Source organism: Nicotiana tomentosiformis, chromosome 10 (assembly GCF_000390325.3).
Source record: "Nicotiana tomentosiformis chromosome 10, ASM39032v3, whole genome shotgun sequence".
In the NCBI taxonomy this organism is placed as follows: domain Eukaryota; kingdom Viridiplantae; phylum Streptophyta; class Magnoliopsida; order Solanales; family Solanaceae; genus Nicotiana; species Nicotiana tomentosiformis.
The window spans coordinates 48,725,070-48,744,160 of NC_090821.1; the positions used below are offsets into that span (position 1 = coordinate 48,725,070).

Here is a 19,091-nt window from a genome sequence, read left to right on the forward strand (position 1 = left end):
ATTTTTTTAAATGACCGGCCGAATTAACCGACCGACTTCGGTCGGTTTTTTTAATATTAATTTTAATTTATTTTAAATGAAAAACTGACCAAACTTGATCGGTTTCTTGAAAAATAAATTTTGCGGGACTCAAAAATACTTTTCCGCATTTTTGCGCCAAAGAAAACCGACCAAAGTTGGTCAGTTTCATAAAACCAAATTAAAAAATAAAATATTTTGAAAAATCGACCAAAGTTGGTCGGTTTTTTTGGCCGGTTATTTGACCGACCAAAATTGGTCGGTCGACCGTGGTCGGTTTTTGCCGAATTTCTAGTAGTGAGATTTAGTAACTGGCAATTAGTGCAGTTAATGTTAGTAATGGGTAAGAATTAAGTAAGGAACCGTTACAGTTATGTCTCCTTATATAAGGACCCTTACCATATTTTGTATAATCATCGGAATATTCTCAATTATATGCAATCAATTTTTTATTTTTACTTGATTGAAGATTCCAATCCATATTTATGGGAGAAATCAGCGATCAATAATAAGCTTTCTTTCCTTCATTTATCATTTCAATTGTTTGTTTTATTCTCGCATTTTTGGAAAAGTGAAATAAATTTAGTTATTAGAAACCCCATTTTCTTTAATATTGACTTTGACCGCAAAAACTATTTTTTGGTTAAATAATTTGGTTCCGTTACCGGGAGTCTGATAATCTGTTCACTTTTCAAATTTTATTTTTAGCAACAAAGCATATCTACTACTAGCAAAATTTATCAGGTGGGTGAGAGGGGACAATAAGGTGGAACACCACCACACCATACACCCACAGTGACTCTGCAACGCTCACGAGAAAGTTCACCTAAAAGGTCTACTACTCGTAGTGACGGGCAACAAGTAGGCGAACAAGCCAACGAGCAAGATAATTTGAAGCGGATGATTGCAAAACACGTTAGTGAAGCTTTGCGTGCTTTTTCAAGTGGATTTCCCAATGTTATGCAGACTCCTCCACCAGTAAATACAACTCTGGAAAACTCACGTTCAGGACTTGACAACTCAGGAAGTAGAGAAATACCAAATGAATCCATAGACGAGGGTCGAGTACACCAAATAATTTCAATTTACAAAGTTTAGTACTAACCTTGCAGAAACAGCTCAAGGAAAAAAATGAGCGGATAGAACAGATACCTAGAGTGTCGTCGATAGTCAAACGAGTGGATATCGATAAATATTCGCAACAGCCCTGGAAGCTAAGTGAAGCACCTTTACCAATTTTCAAAAAGTTCAAGATACATGATATCCCTAAATATGATGGAACCTCCAACCTACGTGACCACGTTATCGCATTCACCATGGGGGTTAAGGGCAATGATTTAACCAAGCAAGAAATTGAATCAACCTTGGTGAAAACCTTTGGCGAAGCCCTTACGAAAGGAGCATTAACATGGTACTCACTCTTACCTAAAAATGCTATTGACTCTTATGCTGATCTTGCAGATTCATTTATAAAAGCACATTCGGGAGCCCAAAAAGTAGAAAAGAGGATGGAATATATCTTCAAAGTAAAATAGAAAAGTATGGAATTGCTCAGGGAATTCGTAGATAGATTCCAACGGGAAAGGATGATGTTACCACGAGTACCTGATAACTGGGCGGCTATGGTATTCTCACGTAATTTGAATGGAAAAAGTTCAGAAGCCACGAGAAGATTGAAAGAAAGATTACGGGAGTTTCCTAAAACTACTTGGAATGACGTGTAAAATAGATACAATACGAAGCTATGAATAGAAGAACATACGGCTACCCAGCCAAAGGTGGAAGAAAGCCCGGATCTAGACGTTCGGAAACGAAAAAGAGGTCTAGTAAGAATAGGTACGAGCCTTATATGGGACATACAGGACGAGATTCCCTATCTAAACAAGAACATGCATGGTTTGATTCAAGATCAAGGCAAAAGGAGACGAGTTCCTCCTCCCGATTCAAAATAGAGCGGGACATGGCCAGAAGTAGTGATTTAAACTCTCAATCAAAGATATGAGATTATAGTTTCAACGCCAGTACATCAGAGTTGGTAGTTGTTCTAAGAGGAATGGGTTACAAGGTGCGATGTCCAAAAGAGATAAGGTCAGACCCCAGCAAAAGGAGTCGGAAATTTTGGTGTGAGTTTCATAACGATCATGGCCATAGAACAACAGATTGCAGGCTCCTATAAGGAGACATTGAGTATCTATTGAAGCAAGTCTACCTCATTGATCTGTTCAGCGAAAAAGAAAAATAATTTTACATGAAAAACAAGCAAGAACTACAAAAGCCCTTGTCACCAAAGAGAATGGTAAATGTTATAATCGGGGGTGAAGAAGTTAACGGGATAACGTACACGGCAGCAAGAAAGACATCCAAGGTTACCGTTACCCATGGGAAATGGGTTCGTCAGGTTTTGGAAGGAGACAGCATAATATTTGACGACGAAGATGCGGACGGCTTGATCATTCCTCATAACGATGCACTGGTAATATCTTTACTTGTCCATGATACTAATGTTAGACGAGTTTTGATAGACCTAGGTAGCTCAGTAAATATCATTCTACTAAGAGTAGTGAATGAGGTGCAAGTAAATGATCGAATCATACAGAAGGCACGATCACTGCCTGGGTTCGATAATTCAAGTGTCATCATGAAAGGAGAAATCATATTGGCTACATTTGCAAAATGTGTCATTAAAGACACTAAATTCCAGGTGGTAGATGCAGACATGGCCTATAATATAATCTTGGGAAGACCGTGGATTCATGACATGGATGCGGTCTCGTCAACGTTGCATCAGGTCATTAAGTTCTTGTCACATTGGGGAATCCGTCAAATCAGGAGGGATCAATGGGCATCATGAGATATCAATTCAGTTGCAATCACAAGTGCAATATCCGAGGATGGAGGTACGAAATAGAAATTAAAGAACTCAGTTGAGAATAATTCAGTGCCCACCTCAACTAGAAGTCCAAGAAATCAAGCTGATATAGATTCGAGGCCTGATATGATTCAAGAACTAGAGGAAAATGAAAATATCAAAACAACCACGGAGGAGCTCGAATCTGTTATATTATTCGTCCACTGGTCTGACAGAAAAGTTTACATCGGAACAAACTTGAGCTTGGAAATAAAAAGGTAAGTTAATTGAATTTTTACGTGCTAACGGCGATTGCTTTGCTTGGTCGCATTCAGACATGACAGGTATACCACCGGAGGTAATGACTCATAAGCTTAATGAGGACCTATTGCATCCACCTGTCAAACAAAAGAAAAGGAAGCAAGGAGCATTTAAAAATCAAGTAATCCAAGATGAGGTACAAAAACTTCTGAAAATTGATTCAATACGAGAGGTAAAATACCCCTGACTGGTTAGCTAATACTATCGCAGTTCAAAAAATGAATGGGAAGTGGCGAGTTTGTATGGATTATACTGATTTAAACAAAGCTTGCCCTAAAGATTTGTTTCCTTTAACACATATAGATCAATTAATTGATTTTACCGCAGGTCATGAGCTTTTACATTTTTTAGATGCATATTTTGGTTATAGTCAAATAAAGATGGATCCTCTAGATAAGGAAAAGTCTTCGTTTATTACAGACAGGGGGGCTTATTGCTACAAAGTCATGCCATTCAGTTTGAAAAATGCTGGAATAACGTACCAAAGATTGGTGACCAAAATATTTCAAGAACACTTGGGAAAAACCATGGAGGTTTATATTGATATATGTTGGTCAAATCACCACAAGTAGGGGACCATTTCCAACATTTGACTGAAACCTTCGAAATTCTCCGCAAGTATAACGTGAAGTTAAACCCGGAAAAGTGTGTCTTTAGTGTCGCTTTAGGTAAATTTTTGGGATTTCTTGTATCTAACAGGGGAATTAAAGTGAATCCCGCACATATCAAGGCATTTGAGGAAATATCCGATGTACTTACAAGCAAAAAAGAGGTACAAAGATTAACATGTAAAGTAGCAGCTTTAGGAAGGTTTATATCCAAATCTTCAGAAAAATATTTTAAATTCTTTTCAATATTAAAAAAGCAAAATGAATTTGAATGGACTGATGAATATCAACAAGCTTTGAAGGATTTGAAGTCGTACTTATCGAAACCGCCCATGTTAGCAAAATCGAAGGATGGAGAAAGATTGCTTATTTACTTAGTTGTGTCAGAAGTGGTAATAAGAGCGGTGATAGTACGTGAAGACAAGGGTAAGCAATCTCCAATCTATTATGTTAGCAAATCCTTATTAGATACCGAGACACGGTATCCTCATTTAGAGAAACTTGCATTAGCATTAATTATGGCACCAAGAAAGTTACGACCTTATATTCAATGCCATCCTATTTCTGTTATATCTGCTTTGCCACTAAGGAATATATTGCACAAGCAAAAATTATCAGGAATATTAGCTAAATGGGCCATAGAGATTAGTGAATATGATACTATCTATAAGCCTAGAACATCCATAAAGTCTCAGGTACTAGCGGATTTTGTAGCAGATTTCATCTCGAACCTACTTCCTGAAGCAAAAAAAGAGGTACGAGTGTTTACCGGATATAATCTGGGGACTTGGACCTTATAAACTGACGAGTTCTTCAAATGTAAAAGGAGCAGGTTTGGGAATTATTTTAATTTCACCTTCGGGAGAGATTATAAGACATGCAATAAAGTATTATCCAATTACTAATAATGAAACATAGTATGAAGCTGTGATTGCAGATTTAGAACTCGCGAGAGAGCTTGGTATTGAACAAATCAAAATCAAAAGTAACTCGCAGCTGGTAGTAAACCAAATGTAAGAAAATTACGTGGCAAGAGAGACGCGGATGCAACAATACCTGAAAAAGGTACGGGAATTACTGAGGCAGTTTCAGACTTGGAAAGCTATACAAATACCCAGGGAAGAAAACGGAGAAGCTGATGCATTGGAAAATCTAGGGTCTATGGCTGATGTGTCAAACACGAAAAATGCGATTGTGGTACATTTGTTTCATTCATCCCTTGATTAAACCAAGAATGAGGTAAATTTCATAATCTAACTTGGGATTGGAGAAACGAGTTTATGAATTATTTGCAGTATGGAATTTCACCTAAGGATAAAAAGAAATTCCAATTGCTACAATTGAAAGTTGCTCAATACTGCCCAATATAGGGAAATTTTTATCGTAAAATGTTAGGAGGATCCTTAGCATGGTGCCTTGAACCATCACAAACTGAATATGTGATGAGAAAAATGGACGAGGGACATTGTGGCAATCATGTCGGGGGAAGGTCGTTGGTGAAAACACTAATAAGCAGGGTACCATTGGCCAAAAATGGAAGATGAGACGGAAAATTTTGTAACAAGGTGCGATAAGTGCCAGAGATATGCAAATAATATGCATCGACCAGCGGAATTACTCCATTCAATCATATCACCGTGGCCATTTATTGAAATGGGGGATGGATATTGTAGGTCCTCTGCCTCAAGCCAAAGGAAAGGTACGATTTTTGTTAATTTTAACGGATGATTTTTTAAAGTGGGTAGAAGCAGGTGCCTTCAAACATGTACGAGAAAAGGAAGTTATAGACTTCGTTTGGAGAAATATAATATGTCCATTTGGAGTCCCAAGGGAAATCGTTTGCGATAATAGCCTACAGTTCGTAGGTACGAAGGTTACCAATTTTTTCAAAAATTAAAAAATTAAACGAATTACTTCAACACCCTATCATCCCGTAGCTAATGGACAAGCTAACTCAACAAATAAGATCGTTATCAACAATCTAAAGAAGTGATTAGAAGAATCAAAAGGCAAGTGGCCAGAAGTGCTACCGGGGGTATTATAGGCTTATCGAACAATGACAAAAATAAGCACGAGAGAAACACCGTTCTCGCTCGTTTATGGAACCGTGACCTTAATTCCAGTGGAGATAGGAGAACCGAGTACAAGGTACACGTATAGAAATGAAGCGTCAAATGAGAAAGAACTTCGTACAAATTTAGATTTGACAGAAGAGAGAAGGGAGGTAGCTTTGATTTGGATGGCAGCACAAAAGCAGATGATTGAACTGTACTACAACAGGAAGGCAAACCTAAGGTATTTCAATATTGGGACTTTGTCCTCAAAAAAGTGCTTCGATCAACACAGGCGGCGAATGGAGGAAAGCTAAGTCCAAATTGGGAAGGCTCGTATAGAGTCAAAGGCGTTGCTAGCAAAGGAGCGTATGAGTTAGAAACTATGGACGGCAAGGTGTTACCATCCTATTGGAATAAAGTCTATTTGAAGAAGTATTACTTTTGAAGAAGCTAACACCCATGGTCAGGTATCATAAAAGTTTATTTTTTACTTTGTTCATTTAAGTTTTACTAACCATTTCAGATGATAGGCAAAAAGCTAGCATGTACCAAATGATGATATTAGACCTGAAAGACACGCGAAATACTTAATTATTCCCAGTCTAGGTTACAATAATTCTGATGGAAAGGTTAAGCAGTCATCATCTAAAAAGTTACCTCCGAGTCCCATGTGTATTTTTTTTTCAGGAAAAGGACCAAAGTAAGGAGTTGATCTAGTATTCGAGATTTCACTCTTCAATGCTCAAATACTGGGGGACTATGCATATGGAGAAGTACACAAAGGAATAAGATATACACCACGAAAGCATAGCTAAGCCAAAGGAAAAACCTTGAAGAAAATGTCAAATTTTCAAGCTCGCAGAAGGAATGGGAAGTAAAGAGTTGGAGAACCGGCAAAAAACTCCCACGAGCTTTTAGGTTAAGGCCATAAATTTTGTCATGGGGTAAACGTACCCGTACTTGTAAACCTGCTATAAAGAAGCAGTTATGAAAATGTTGTACATAAATATTTGCTTGAAAGTTCAAATAAAACTTTTTCAAATTACTTCATATTTTGTATCTTTGCACCAATATGAATATGAGACGTCATCTTCATTAGTGTTGTTAATATAAAAATGCTTTCTTTTATAAAATAAAAAAAAGCATGTACATATTAAGACACGACATGTTAAGAGTATTTTGAATACGAGTAAAAGCTCAAAAACTTAAAAAGCAAAAAGCATGATATATGCAGCAAAATTGTATTAACACTAATATCCCAAAAACAGGGAAGAAAAAACTTCCCAAAATCCACTTAAAGCAAAAACAAAATGTTTCATCAACACCAACAAAAGTAAAATCTCTAAGGTAAAGGGTAAAAAATTAAGGAGCATTATCAGCAGGGGTGAAAGGATCAACTTGAAAAGACGAAGGCTGGGCATCGGCTTGGTCAGCTGCGAGACCGTCTCCATCACCTTTGAAAATTTCATTCTCGGGTGTTGAGAAACTTTGACGTTGCTGAGTTTGTTCAATTACCTATTTAGATTTGGAAATTCAGTCTCAAGGTCAAAACCCTCCTGGGTAGCTTCGGTCAAATTCTCAAGACGGGTATTCAGAAAAGCCCAGCTAACATCAAGTGTTATTTTGTCTTCCAGAGCTTCATAGTCTTTCTCCAGTTGTTCAATCTCAACCCTCAAGTCTTCTTTTTTGGCTTTAGAAGCTTCATAAGATGCCTTCAAAGGTTCAAGAGTATCCTCGAGGAACTTAATTTTACCAGAAGAGGCACGAAGATCCTCTTGAGCTTGGGTGAGCGTTTGAACTAAATCACCAGCATACACCTCCTTCTAATTTAGAAGTTCTTTCAAGCTCCTAATCTCCTCGATAGCCTTTGAATGTTGCTTAGCAAAGGAAGATTCTAATATGTCCTTATACTTTTCAACTTGGTTGGAAGAGGCCTTCAAAACCGCTAACTCAGTGATTGTTATCTTTAATTGTTGCTCCAGAGCCCCTTTGTCTTCGGCAAGGATGTCCTTCTCAAGTTAGAGGCTTTCAAACTGTTCCTTCTAATTGTCAGCTTCAGTACGCAACTCAACCACTTGCTGATCAGTCCAGTATATCCTTCTCATTAGCTCCGTACCTGTTAGATTGATCTGCAAAAAGGCGAGATAGAAAAGATATAAACTTAGAATGTTGCTCAGCAAAGGAAGATTCTAATATGTCCTTATACTTTTCAACTTTGTTGGAAGAGGCCTTCAAAATCGCTAACTCAGCGGTTGTTATCTTTAATTGTTGCTCCAGAGCCCCTTTGTCTTCGGCAAAGATGTCCTTCTCAAGTTAGAGGCTTTCAAACTGTTCCTTCCAATTGTCAGCTTCAGTACGCAACTCAACCACTTGCTGATCAGTCCAGGATATCCTTCTCATTAGCTCCGTACCTGTTAGATTGATCTGCAAAAATGCGAGATAGAAAAGCTATAAACTTAGAAGAAAAGGAAAAAATGTAAGGAAAGAAGGATATACCTTAAGGGCAGAATGAATAACATCATTAATTAAGGTTAAAGAGCTATGAGACTCAAGTTTCTCCCTCTCCACATGGCCGATCAATGGTTTCAACCATACCGCAACTCGGCTAGATTTCGTTAATAAATTTTCACCATCAGAAACTTTAATCAACACCTTCTTCATGTTTTGTCTCCCGCTAGAAGGGCCAGCTTCTTCATGAGAGGTAGCGGCAGGAGCGTCAACAAAAATGGCTGCAGGTAAGGTGGCAGAAGAAATGAAAGAATTAATGGCATGAGCAGGGGAGGTAATTGGAAGGGCAGCAAGTGGTAACTCTTCATAAACAGGGCCAAAATCTTCTTCACCCTTGAATTCTTGGGCGAAGAGTCTATCAGCAAGACTTGAGGGGGGATTACCAGAATGGTTAACATCTTCATCTTCAAAGATGTCCAAATGGACACTCTCTGGTGCATCAACAAGATTGAAAGGCACGGAGCTTGAAGGTAGGTCTTGAGGAATGGTGGCTTCATCATCAAGAACCACAAGTCTTCTAACTTGTAGCTTCCTGGTTTTGCTTTAAGAGGTCGGAGATTTGAACCTAAACTAGAACACACTTTGGCAAATATTTGAAGAGCCTCTTATTAAAAATTATGGTTAAGTAGAATTGAACTCAAGACCTCTTCTAACTTAACAGTTAACACTCCATAAAACTAATGCACTACGACAATCACTCGTTTAGAAATGTAATAATTAATGTTATTTATTTTACACTCTTATGTAAATATTGACACCGCTTACAAGTTTTTGTGTACGCCCCTGTTTATACGTGCTTATGCATGTATTAAAAATTATAGTATTGCTAATGCTATGGTTTGTTATGTATAAGAAAAGTAATGAATAAGTTGCATAACTAATAAATGTATTAGTTATACATAGATTGAAAAATACTACCAAACATGAGATTAATAATACAAAGCTAGTACATATATTATTTTCCCTAATACATCTTAGCAAACGACCCTTAATTATTAAGAAGGATCTCATCAAATATCTTATAACACCTCTTGGTGATGCTTATGTTTGGTTTGAAAAAAACAAAAAAGAGAAGAGGAAGCAGATGTCAAGGGATAAGAGTTATTCCAATTGTTAGGGAGGAAGTACAAATGGAATAAGTATAGGTTAACGTCAAGAGGCAACTTATTTCAAACTAGCTCACAACTCCGAGGTATAAGTTGTAGTAAGTCTTTTGACCACTAGCTTTGGAGGAATGAACTGCCATTTCAATTTGAGTACATATTTGCCACATATAATTTGAGCTCACACTTTATTTCTTTGGTTCACTTTAAATGATTCGTAAAGTAGTTTTCAATTGTTAGACCTTAATTCAATTTCATAATTATTGTAGACTTAAAATAAATATAATTTTACCTCATCAAAACAATATAAATTTTACTTAGCGAATTCAAATTTACTAGACCAAGACAAGTATTTGGATTGTAATAACTAAATAACATTGTTCTATCCGTCCCAATCTATATGACTGTCTTTTTTTTTTTTTAATTTGTCGAAGAAAGAATATCATTTTTACTATTTTGATACTTGTTAAATCTTATTGTTCTCTTGTACAAGACTTTGAGTCTCATTTTCCCTCATTTAATTATTTGTTGCAAGGAAAATTTTGATAATTTGCATATATTTAGCTAAAGCATCAAATGTTTTTCTTTATATCTCAAATTTCATGTGCATTTAGACACTATCAAATTACACATAGAATGAGACTAATGGAGTAAGACATTTGGTGAAGTCTATTATGAATAATGGGCCCTCTATAAAACTATTTAGGCTCGAATTCTGGGAGCTGAAAAGCCCACTTAATGAAGGAAAAATCTCACTTTATACCCATTAAGCCCAAACTATTTATCCTTTAATACCCAAGCCTAAAGTATTTATTTTTCTTACCTATGCAGCCCAGACTATTTACTCGGCCCACCTATTAGCTATTTGCCTTCGTATTGAAGTACATAGTGTTAAAACATCCACCTTCATTTTTGCAAGGTTACTTAGTAGCTATTACAATCTGATAATTAAATAATTTGGTCTATTTTTATTTTAAGTAGCACATACGATTACTTAATATATTAAGTTTACCAGATATGATATTTGTGTGTGTATGAAGACCCACCATTGTTGAGCTTGAAGCTACTGAATTTAAAATTTTATTTTAAAGATTTATTGTTTGATTCGATGTGGGTGCTATAAAATATTGCTTATAGTACCTTCGAGTAAGCTTCCTAGATTTGAATTTTTATGTGTATTTGAATATCCACCGTTGTTGGGCTTGAAACTCTTGAATTTAAGATTTTTATTTTAAAGATTTCTTGTTTGATTCGAAGTGGGTGTTATTAAATGTTGCTTAAAGTATCTTCTAGAAGTTCATATTGAAATTTGATCATAGTTTGAGCTGATTTGAAGTGATTGAGATCGATTTTTTCAGCTGAAAATCAAAGAAGAACACAATTACCAATAGTATACTGTTACGGTATACAATATGCTGTAGGAGTATATAACTATACTGCAATAATATACTGTATAGTATACAATATACTACAATGATATACTATAATAATCGAAGAAGAACACAGTTACTTAACAATATATCGCTAAGGTATACAATATACTATAGGTGTATATAGCTATATTGCAATAGTATATTGTTATAGTATACAATATACTATAGCGGTATACTATAATAATATATAATATGCTGCAACAGTATGCTGTAATAATATACAATATACCATAATAGTATACTTCGACTGCTATTTATTAAATCATCTAGGTGCTATTATGCAAAGTTAAAGTCATGGTTATAGTAACATTATACTGTTATAATATACAATATAATATAACAATATACCGTAATAAATAAGTCATTTTTTAATTTTTTTAATTTTTCCAACTAGGTCCTTACAAATATTTTCTTAAATGAATTTTTTGATGGAGTTCCATGAAAATAATATTCATTGTATAAGAAGTAGTTGTCGAAAGACATAAAATAATAATATGAAAAAAAAGGAAACTAAAACAAAAGTTCAATGAATTAGAAAAGGAATGCGAAATTAAAAAAAAATAAACAAAAGGAAGAAAAATAAAAATAAAAAGTGAAAAGAAACGAGCCAAAAAATATATGAACAGAAAAAAAAGAAAAAAGGAAAAAGAATAAAAAATAAAAGGAGAAACGAAAGAAAAAAAGAAAAAAAGAAATAATTATCCACAAAAGCTACAATGGATAGGACGAGTAATTGGTTTGGTATGTAGAAAAACTAATGAGTAGGCAAGGGTAATTAATTTAGTTTTGGGATCTTTACACAAATAGCCGGTCATATTTATTATTTACCTTTTTTAACTATATATATTGATTATATATATATATATATATATATATATAATACATAAATTATGCATATATTATACCTTCATCGACTATTTTTAGTTTAAGTGATTGAGTGGGGGCTATTTGGGTTAATTCTTCTTTTTTGTGGGTAAAGCTATAAAACTCCCCTTCATTAAGGCCGTACTCCACTAGTAACCCAAATTGGGCCCTGCATTGTTCTTTAAAGCCCACCTAAGAATCTGAATTCCACGCGCGCAGTTGTCACGTGCATATCGCGCTTGGCACCCAAAACACACACACACACACACATCACACAAACACACACACACTCTCTCTCTCCTCTACATCTCTCGCAGTGCAAACCCTAAGACCTAAGCTCGATCTCAAGTCTCGTATCGGAGCTGCTACTTTTCCCCATTTCTGAAGGATTTTGATGTTTCATACAGTACAATTCCGGTTTAGCGTTTATTGCTGAGATAGGGTTTCCAAGTTGCTAAAATGGCGGAGGCTTCGAGCTCTCGAATTACAATTACGCTAGGACGCAGCGGTCAGGTAGTTCCTTTTTTGAAGTTTTACTTATATGCTTAAGAAATCGCAACGAAATTCGGAAATGGAGAAACGATGCAGTTTCATCAGCTTTTGTATGAATTTTTAATTATTTTCGTGTTATATGTACAAATGAGGAAGTGATTAATTATCTGGAAATGTTCTGTTATTATTGTAACAGAGAGTTATGCTAAAGAAGTGAATTTATCTTTGAATGTTACCTTTTAAAAAAGAAAAATTGCTTACCTTTTCAAAAAAAAAAATAATAAAAAAAAATTGAATTTATCTTTTAATGTTTTATTATTAGGTTGGAGGGGATAGTGTTATGTTATGGAAAAGGTGTTACGGAGCTGTTGTTGAGTAATTCAATTTTCATTGTGACAATGTTTTGATTTTGGCTTTTCATGTGTGAAAGGTGGTAAAGAAGGCAGGGTCTATATTAGGTCATCCCTTTCCTGATTCAGGACCAGCAGTTGGGAGCAAACGGTCTGTCAGAGATAGGCTAGGTACCACTGCAGATTCAACAACAGAATTCAATAATAAACGGTAAACTCTCCATTGTTTTCCTCGTAATCATTTGGTTGTGTGATTTGATCTTTTTGAAAGCTTGAAACTAGGAAAGTATGTTTTAGCTTGCATGTCTATTGGTGTTATTTTTTGAGCTCATAGTGATATTAAAACATTTTATGAGTGGGAGAAAACTAATGATTGTAAATAAATTTCAATGTAATTTAAATACTTAACCAAATGTTCAGTTAGTTTTGTAGTCTAATAACAACAACAACAATAAACCCGGTGTAATCCCACAAGTGGAGCCTGGGGAGGGTAGTGTGTACGCGGTCTTACCCTTACCATATGAAAGTAGAGAGATTGTTTCTTATAGAGACCCTCGGCTCAGGGGAAACATAGTCACATTTTTGTAGCCCAAATAGTGAACCAAAATTTCCTAATGTATGGAGTGAGGTGATTGCTATACTTTTGTTAGAGTAAATTATATGTTCAGCATTTACACACAATATCAACATTTCATTTTTGCAGTCAGCGAGGAGATGGAAGTAGATTGAGCTCTAGTTCCTATAGTGGCATTGATGGTAATAATTGCACTGCTTCTCCACTGTATATTCTTGTTTGTTAATATACATCCAAATTCAAGATTGTCAATTGTGTTCCTTATGATTTAATGAAGATGCGCGGCTTGGTAAAGATGACCTGCGATATAAAATCATGCGGAAAACTGTACTTGACCGAGGTCAAAGCAACGGCCATCAGAATGGGGTGGATCTTCGTGATTTCCTTTCAAGGCCAGCTCAATCTTCAACAGCAAAACCTAGTTTGCTACAGCAGATCCCCGAGCTGAGGGATAATAGACCACGAGTACCTGAGCCAAGGGATAATAGACCGCGAGTACCTGAGCCAAGGAATGATAGACAGCGAATGATTGATTCAAGAGGTTCTAGACAATACTTACCTGAAATCAGAGATTCAAGACAGTACATACCTGAAGCCAGGGATTTTAGGGGGCACCGTCCTGAGCTAAAGGATGTCAGGTATAATACACCCGAGTCAAGGAGTTTGAGCATACTGGGACGCGCTTCCTCCACAAGAAATGCAGATGCTTTGCCACAGATGGAGTCGATAAGAAATTCTTATTCCCCCTGGACACTGGATCGTTTAAGGCGAAAATCACCAGATGGAGTTGTGAGTTCTTCTAGAGGTATCTCACCACCAAGGAGAGGGGAGGAACTGCAGAGAAGAACTCCAGTCATGCCTTATGATGACCCGAGACTCGGTTCATACACAAGGAAAGATGTCTCTGAGTTTTCACGCCCCATGACTTCTGCAGCTTACCCGTCAAATACATCCCAACCTGCTGGACCTGGAAAGACTGTTGCACCATTGCGTGCCCCAATTCCACAGTCGCGCAGTCTAGTGCAGAAAAGTTCATATGCAGTACAATCTACTTGACTTTCTACTTTTTCTTTGTTTCCTCTTTTACTGAAATTTCATGTTCAGATCTCTTATAGCTTAGATGATTATATGGTGAGATTTTTCTAGTGGTAATCAAACATCATATTTATCCTATTTCCAGGGCTGCAAACTATTTCTTCCTTTCAAGTATGTGACCTCTGATAATTAAGTGTTATTCTGCATTACTTCCATACCGGCATTAAGTACAACAGATTCTCATAAACATCAAGTTGTTTGCTTGTAAAAACATATCTTTCTTCATTCTTAGATAAGAGTTGCTAAAAGGAAAATGGTTAACCTTTTCTAAAGAAGAAAAAAGAAAGAGGGCCTTGCTTTTATATAATCATCTGTTATCCATTCTTGAGAATTATGTGAAATATACCTTTTTGGATATTTGTTGGCTCTTCCATAAGCTGTGGTTTTATTCTTAACGATGCATTTTGGTGTTTGTGCACTTTGCACCAAGACTTTATTCTTTAATAAATTGTTCACCTATCAAAATAGATGAACCTTACTGGATCTTGCAATTTTTTGGATAGCTGTAACTATGGTAGCTTGTATTCTCAAATTCCTGTCCAAGATAAAATGCAATATTTGGCTAAAAACATGATTCAACATGTCTACTTTCTGGTGTGAAAATTTAGGCCATAGCCATGTCTTGGAAAAATTCATATTGAGTACGATGGATAAATGATTGGAGGTTAAAAAGAACATAAAAAGTTAAAAAGAATTTGGTTCACTGGTCACTAAATTTTCATTTTCTTCCCCTCGATGCAGGTTGAGGATCAGCCTACTGTTGATAGTTTTTTGCACTCGTTGGGTCTAGACAAGTATGCTATCAATTTCAAGGCTGAGGAAGTAAATGTCCTTCACCTTCTAGTATCGCTTTTCAGTTGCAACATTATTGATTTATTAATCTCATCTTTGTTAATATTAAGCATCAGTTCATGTTTAAGATTAACACTCGAGGCATGCATGTAATTGAAATGCTTTATGCCATTAAAACTCTGCAATATCTATTGTCCCCAAAATTGTAGAAGATTTAAACAGCTCGTATTCAGTTATGAGATCTTGTGGATTGGGATTTGCATCCAAGCTACTCGATATGGTTGCTTAGAATGTTGAAGTCTTACAAAATTAGAGAGTTTATACCTACTTGATGCCACAAGTGTGCGAAGAAAATACTGCCTTTCTAAACCATCTGACGTTCTGGTTCTGGTTAGCCAGAAATTTGTACTACTTTAGGTTTCCGATTTTTCAATTGATATATCAAACTTCAAAGTTCATTTTATCCAAGGAACAATGAAATTTCCCTGCTTCTGCCCCATAAAGTTGGCCTAGATCAGGCGAACGAAGAATGGTAAATGAGTAGTTGTTTTATGGTTAAAGTAATTATATGCTTTTGTAGTTCAGATAGAAACTAGTGTTTGTGGGTGTAAGGATTGTAGTCAAAGTATTCCAACAGATACCAAGTTCATATTCAGAATGTAGTAAATATTAGAACAGTTGGGCAAAAAAAAAAAATTAAGAATGTAACATTCTTCTTTTGTAGCTAGTATGAGGGCAGAATACCAGAAGATAGAACTGTTAAGGTTGGTCCTGGGGGAGCTAAAGCTTTAAGAAACACACCTTATTTGCAATGTGTTCGCGATGTACATTTGTGACTGGACTAGTGGATTCAGAAGTAGAATTTGACAGACTTATGTGTTGGACGATAGGATTAGGATGAACTAGGTGTGGGTGACTTCTAACTTCTAAGAGAAAGTAAAAATGGCAAGCAACTTGTAGAAAGGTGGACTCCTTGCCGGAGAAAGGGCATGTGATATTTTCAGTGCATTGGTCCAAGGAGTAATGCTAACACGAGCCTATCCTCGTCAAAAGCCTGGTTACTGCATTGTGTATATGTATTGGACGAGCTACTACAATACTTGGAACTTTTGCGGCATGGGGTTAAAATTTGAAATTTGGACAAGCTTGACATTTAGGTGAGGATTGTGTTGAGGTTGCCGTTACTGTAGTACTATTTGCAGCTGTGCTGGCTGTGACTCCCCACTCATAAACGTGTACCTTCATGTCAAGTTTAAATGTGAATGTCTTTCATGTATGGGAAGTCATACAAGAGGGTTGATTTAGGAGCATCTGTTCATGTTTTCTTTTGTTAGACTCAGTTTGCTGATATGATTCGGTCCTTAAACTCAGTTTACTTTATTTCTTGTCACTAATGTGTTAATGCGTCATTTTTTATTGAATTGTTGATGAATTGCGGGTGTAAATTCTTTTCAGCTATTATACATATTTACCTTGAACTGTGCTGCAGGTGGATCTGTATTCATTGAAGCAGATGGGTGACAATGATCTGAAAGAGTTGGGAGTACCCATGGTATGCTCTTATTAAATGCGATATTTGATCTATTCTTGGAGACCTAGTGTCTCAGTTGAATGCTCTGGATTTTGTTGTGCGTGTGAATGTTTCTTTTCTTCATGTTCCCACTTTTTTCTTTTGGGGTGTTCACGGTCATAAATTTTCTGATTTGCCTTTTCTGCTTAATTGAATTCCTTTTTTTCCTTGTGTGGCACTTATATGTCCAAACTCTCTTTTAAGCTATCTCGAAATAATTTTACCTTCCGACTAGGAAATATTTAAAATATATTACATGATACAAGAGTTACAGCGGACCATTTTCGCAATTACAACTTCTTCTTTAACCAGTTTCCGGAAACAAAAAAAAAATGTCGATCCGCGTTTGCACCGTCAATGTATATTATAATTACTAAGTGGAGAAGTATAGAGCGATGGGCCCATTATCCATAGAGTTTTCGAACCGTGCGGCCACTACCCCTAGGAGATTTCTTAGTTATCCAAAAATCATGTATATTATAATTACATGTATCGATCCTTCTCCTAATAACTATATAAAATCAAGTAGTCATTCATTTGGAAAGAGAAAGCATGACTTATCTTCTCAGATGACTTTATAATGAACTGCCCTCCCTCTGTTAGAACCTTGAGAAAAGTGAGCAGGAGAGCATTCATGCTTACAAAGAGAGAGACAGAGGGAGCTCAGGGGCCTTTCTTTTGTCTTCAACTGATATTCTCGGCCCAACATCCACGATCCTGTGGATGTAAGTCAGAGGAAAGTGACTCTGGGGAAGCATTTCCACATGATGACATATCTATAGTTTGGCATGTGTTATAATGTACCTGTCTTTACCCTTTTGCTTTATTGGTTTAGCAGTTCTGAAATTATGGTTTTTTTCACTCCTAGCTTTTCTGAAAGAGATGCCTAAAATTGTAGGGTCCGAGAAAAAAGATTCTGCTTGCCCTAGCATCCCGTGCCAAGAGACAAAGTATGATTACGTGAACTGATGCAATTCAGATGCATATTGGAGCTTTGATGCAAAAATCATGAGACCTGAAGTGAGATCATGCAACTCTTCAGAAGCCTTATAGAGCATGTATTTCCTTCTCGTTCTAGCTGGACGAGCAATGAATATGGATCAGTTGTTAGATCCCCTTTGTCAATTCTGTAGTTTTCTATACAGGGCAAAATATTTTGCGGAAAAAGTCTCATTCTTTTGTTGTGTCACTGATTTTGCCTTCTCTTCTTTGTGATCCTCATTATTTTGGAATTACATACATATAATTCCGAAGCATTAGCGGGTAGCTTTCTTTTTTATTTGAACTGTGAAAGATATGGGAAATGAGCCCGCTGCCACATGCGCATATATTTGTCTGGTGAAGTAAAAATCTTTTGAATACGTTGATGCGCTTGTTAAAGTAGGGTGTGCAAAGCGTCTTGCAAGTATGCTTATAAGTTAGGTTGGTGGCGGATTTTTCTGTCTCCTTTTTGTTTTTTCCTTGTAACTTCTTTTGGGGTCTGGGATAGGCCCGTTTATGGGAGAGGAGAGGGTAGAAGATGAGAGGAGCCCTTCTTGGAATTTGAACCTTGTTCCTAAGTTGATAAAGGGTGATGTCGTGGCCACTTTGTTTTTGTACCGTTTCTTTTTTTTTTTTTTGGTTTTGGGGGGGGGGGGGGTAGATTAAGTACTATATGTTAATCTAGATCCGTCTTTCTGCAGAACTACGTGATCTTTGAATTTTCTTCTTTTGAGCAATTGGTCAATGTAGTGGCGAGGACGAATTTGGGGTTCTGGAACTCCGGATATTGCACTTCTCAAGTCACTAGGGTATCACCAGGTCATTTGACATTGCTTTTCCATTTTACAGAGGGGTCGTTTGATAGGATATATTAGGAAAAATAATATATGTATTAGCTTTAATATTAATAATTACTTCTTTGGTAGTGTTTTTAACCTATGTAAAACGGATACTTGTATTAGTTATATATCCTATTCAGTACTATTCTTATACATAACAAACTGTGACATTAGCAATATCATTATTTTAGCACGTGGATAGCATGTATAGAAACATAATTGCTCTTTCAAATATTTTTCAAATCCTTTCCAACGAATGTAGAGGGTATTTTTCGTAAACAAATAATTTTCCAAATCAAAAATTCGATAAGAAATAATTTCAACATAACTAATCTCCACCATTATTAATATACCATATTTAATACTATTCTTATCTGAACAAACACTAATAGACACCCAAGTGACAAATCTATCGCCAGTCATTTGGGAATGGCACCCACCCTTGGCTCTTTGGATGAACAACGTTACAACAACAATTCCACCCTTAGGTCTCTTGAATGGGAGGGAGGTTGAAGCAGGGGGCAGAAACATAATTGATAGGCTATATGTATATCCCTGTTATGTTTTGATGATCTAACAAACTTACTGTCAAGAACCAGATAAGGAACCTGTTACACATTCTCAAGACCTTAAGATCAAAA

At 36.3% G+C, this 19,091-nt stretch overlaps 2 protein-coding genes across 2 annotated transcripts; both read left to right on the plus strand.

Moving 5' to 3' along the window:
• Positions 1 to 2,311: 2,311 nt before the first annotated feature.
• LOC104105160 (uncharacterized) lies at positions 2,312 to 2,869 on the plus strand. Its single transcript, XM_009613413.1, has one exon. It carries the CDS (start codon positions 2,312 to 2,314, stop codon positions 2,867 to 2,869), a length of 558 nt encoding a protein of 185 aa, XP_009611708.1.
• Positions 2,870 to 12,016: 9,147 nt separating this feature from the next.
• On the plus strand, positions 12,017 to 17,896 carry LOC104105158 (uncharacterized). Its single transcript, XM_009613411.4, has 7 exons — positions 12,017 to 12,270; positions 12,680 to 12,810; positions 13,303 to 13,355; positions 13,451 to 14,214; positions 15,010 to 15,090; positions 16,550 to 16,612; positions 17,529 to 17,896. Exons 1-7 carry the CDS (start codon positions 12,217 to 12,219, stop codon positions 17,592 to 17,594), a joined length of 1,212 nt encoding a protein of 403 aa, XP_009611706.1. The 5' UTR covers positions 12,017 to 12,216; the 3' UTR covers positions 17,595 to 17,896.
• The last annotated feature ends 1,195 nt before the right edge of the window (positions 17,897 to 19,091 follow it).

Bases quoted from the DNA above. Each gene is read 5' to 3' on its own strand.
- LOC104105160 (XM_009613413.1), top strand. From the start codon at position 2,312: ATGGTAAATGTTATAATCGGGGGTGAAGAAGTTAACGGGATAACGTAC.
- LOC104105158 (XM_009613411.4), top strand. From the start codon at position 12,217: ATGGCGGAGGCTTCGAGCTCTCGAATTACAATTACGCTAGGACGCAGC. The intron at 12,271-12,679 runs GTAGTTCCTTTT...CATGTGTGAAAG, and splicing joins CGCTAGGACGCAGCGGTCAG to GTGGTAAAGAAGGCAGGGTC. The intron at 13,356-13,450 runs GTAATAATTGCA...GATTTAATGAAG, and splicing joins TTCCTATAGTGGCATTGATG to ATGCGCGGCTTGGTAAAGAT.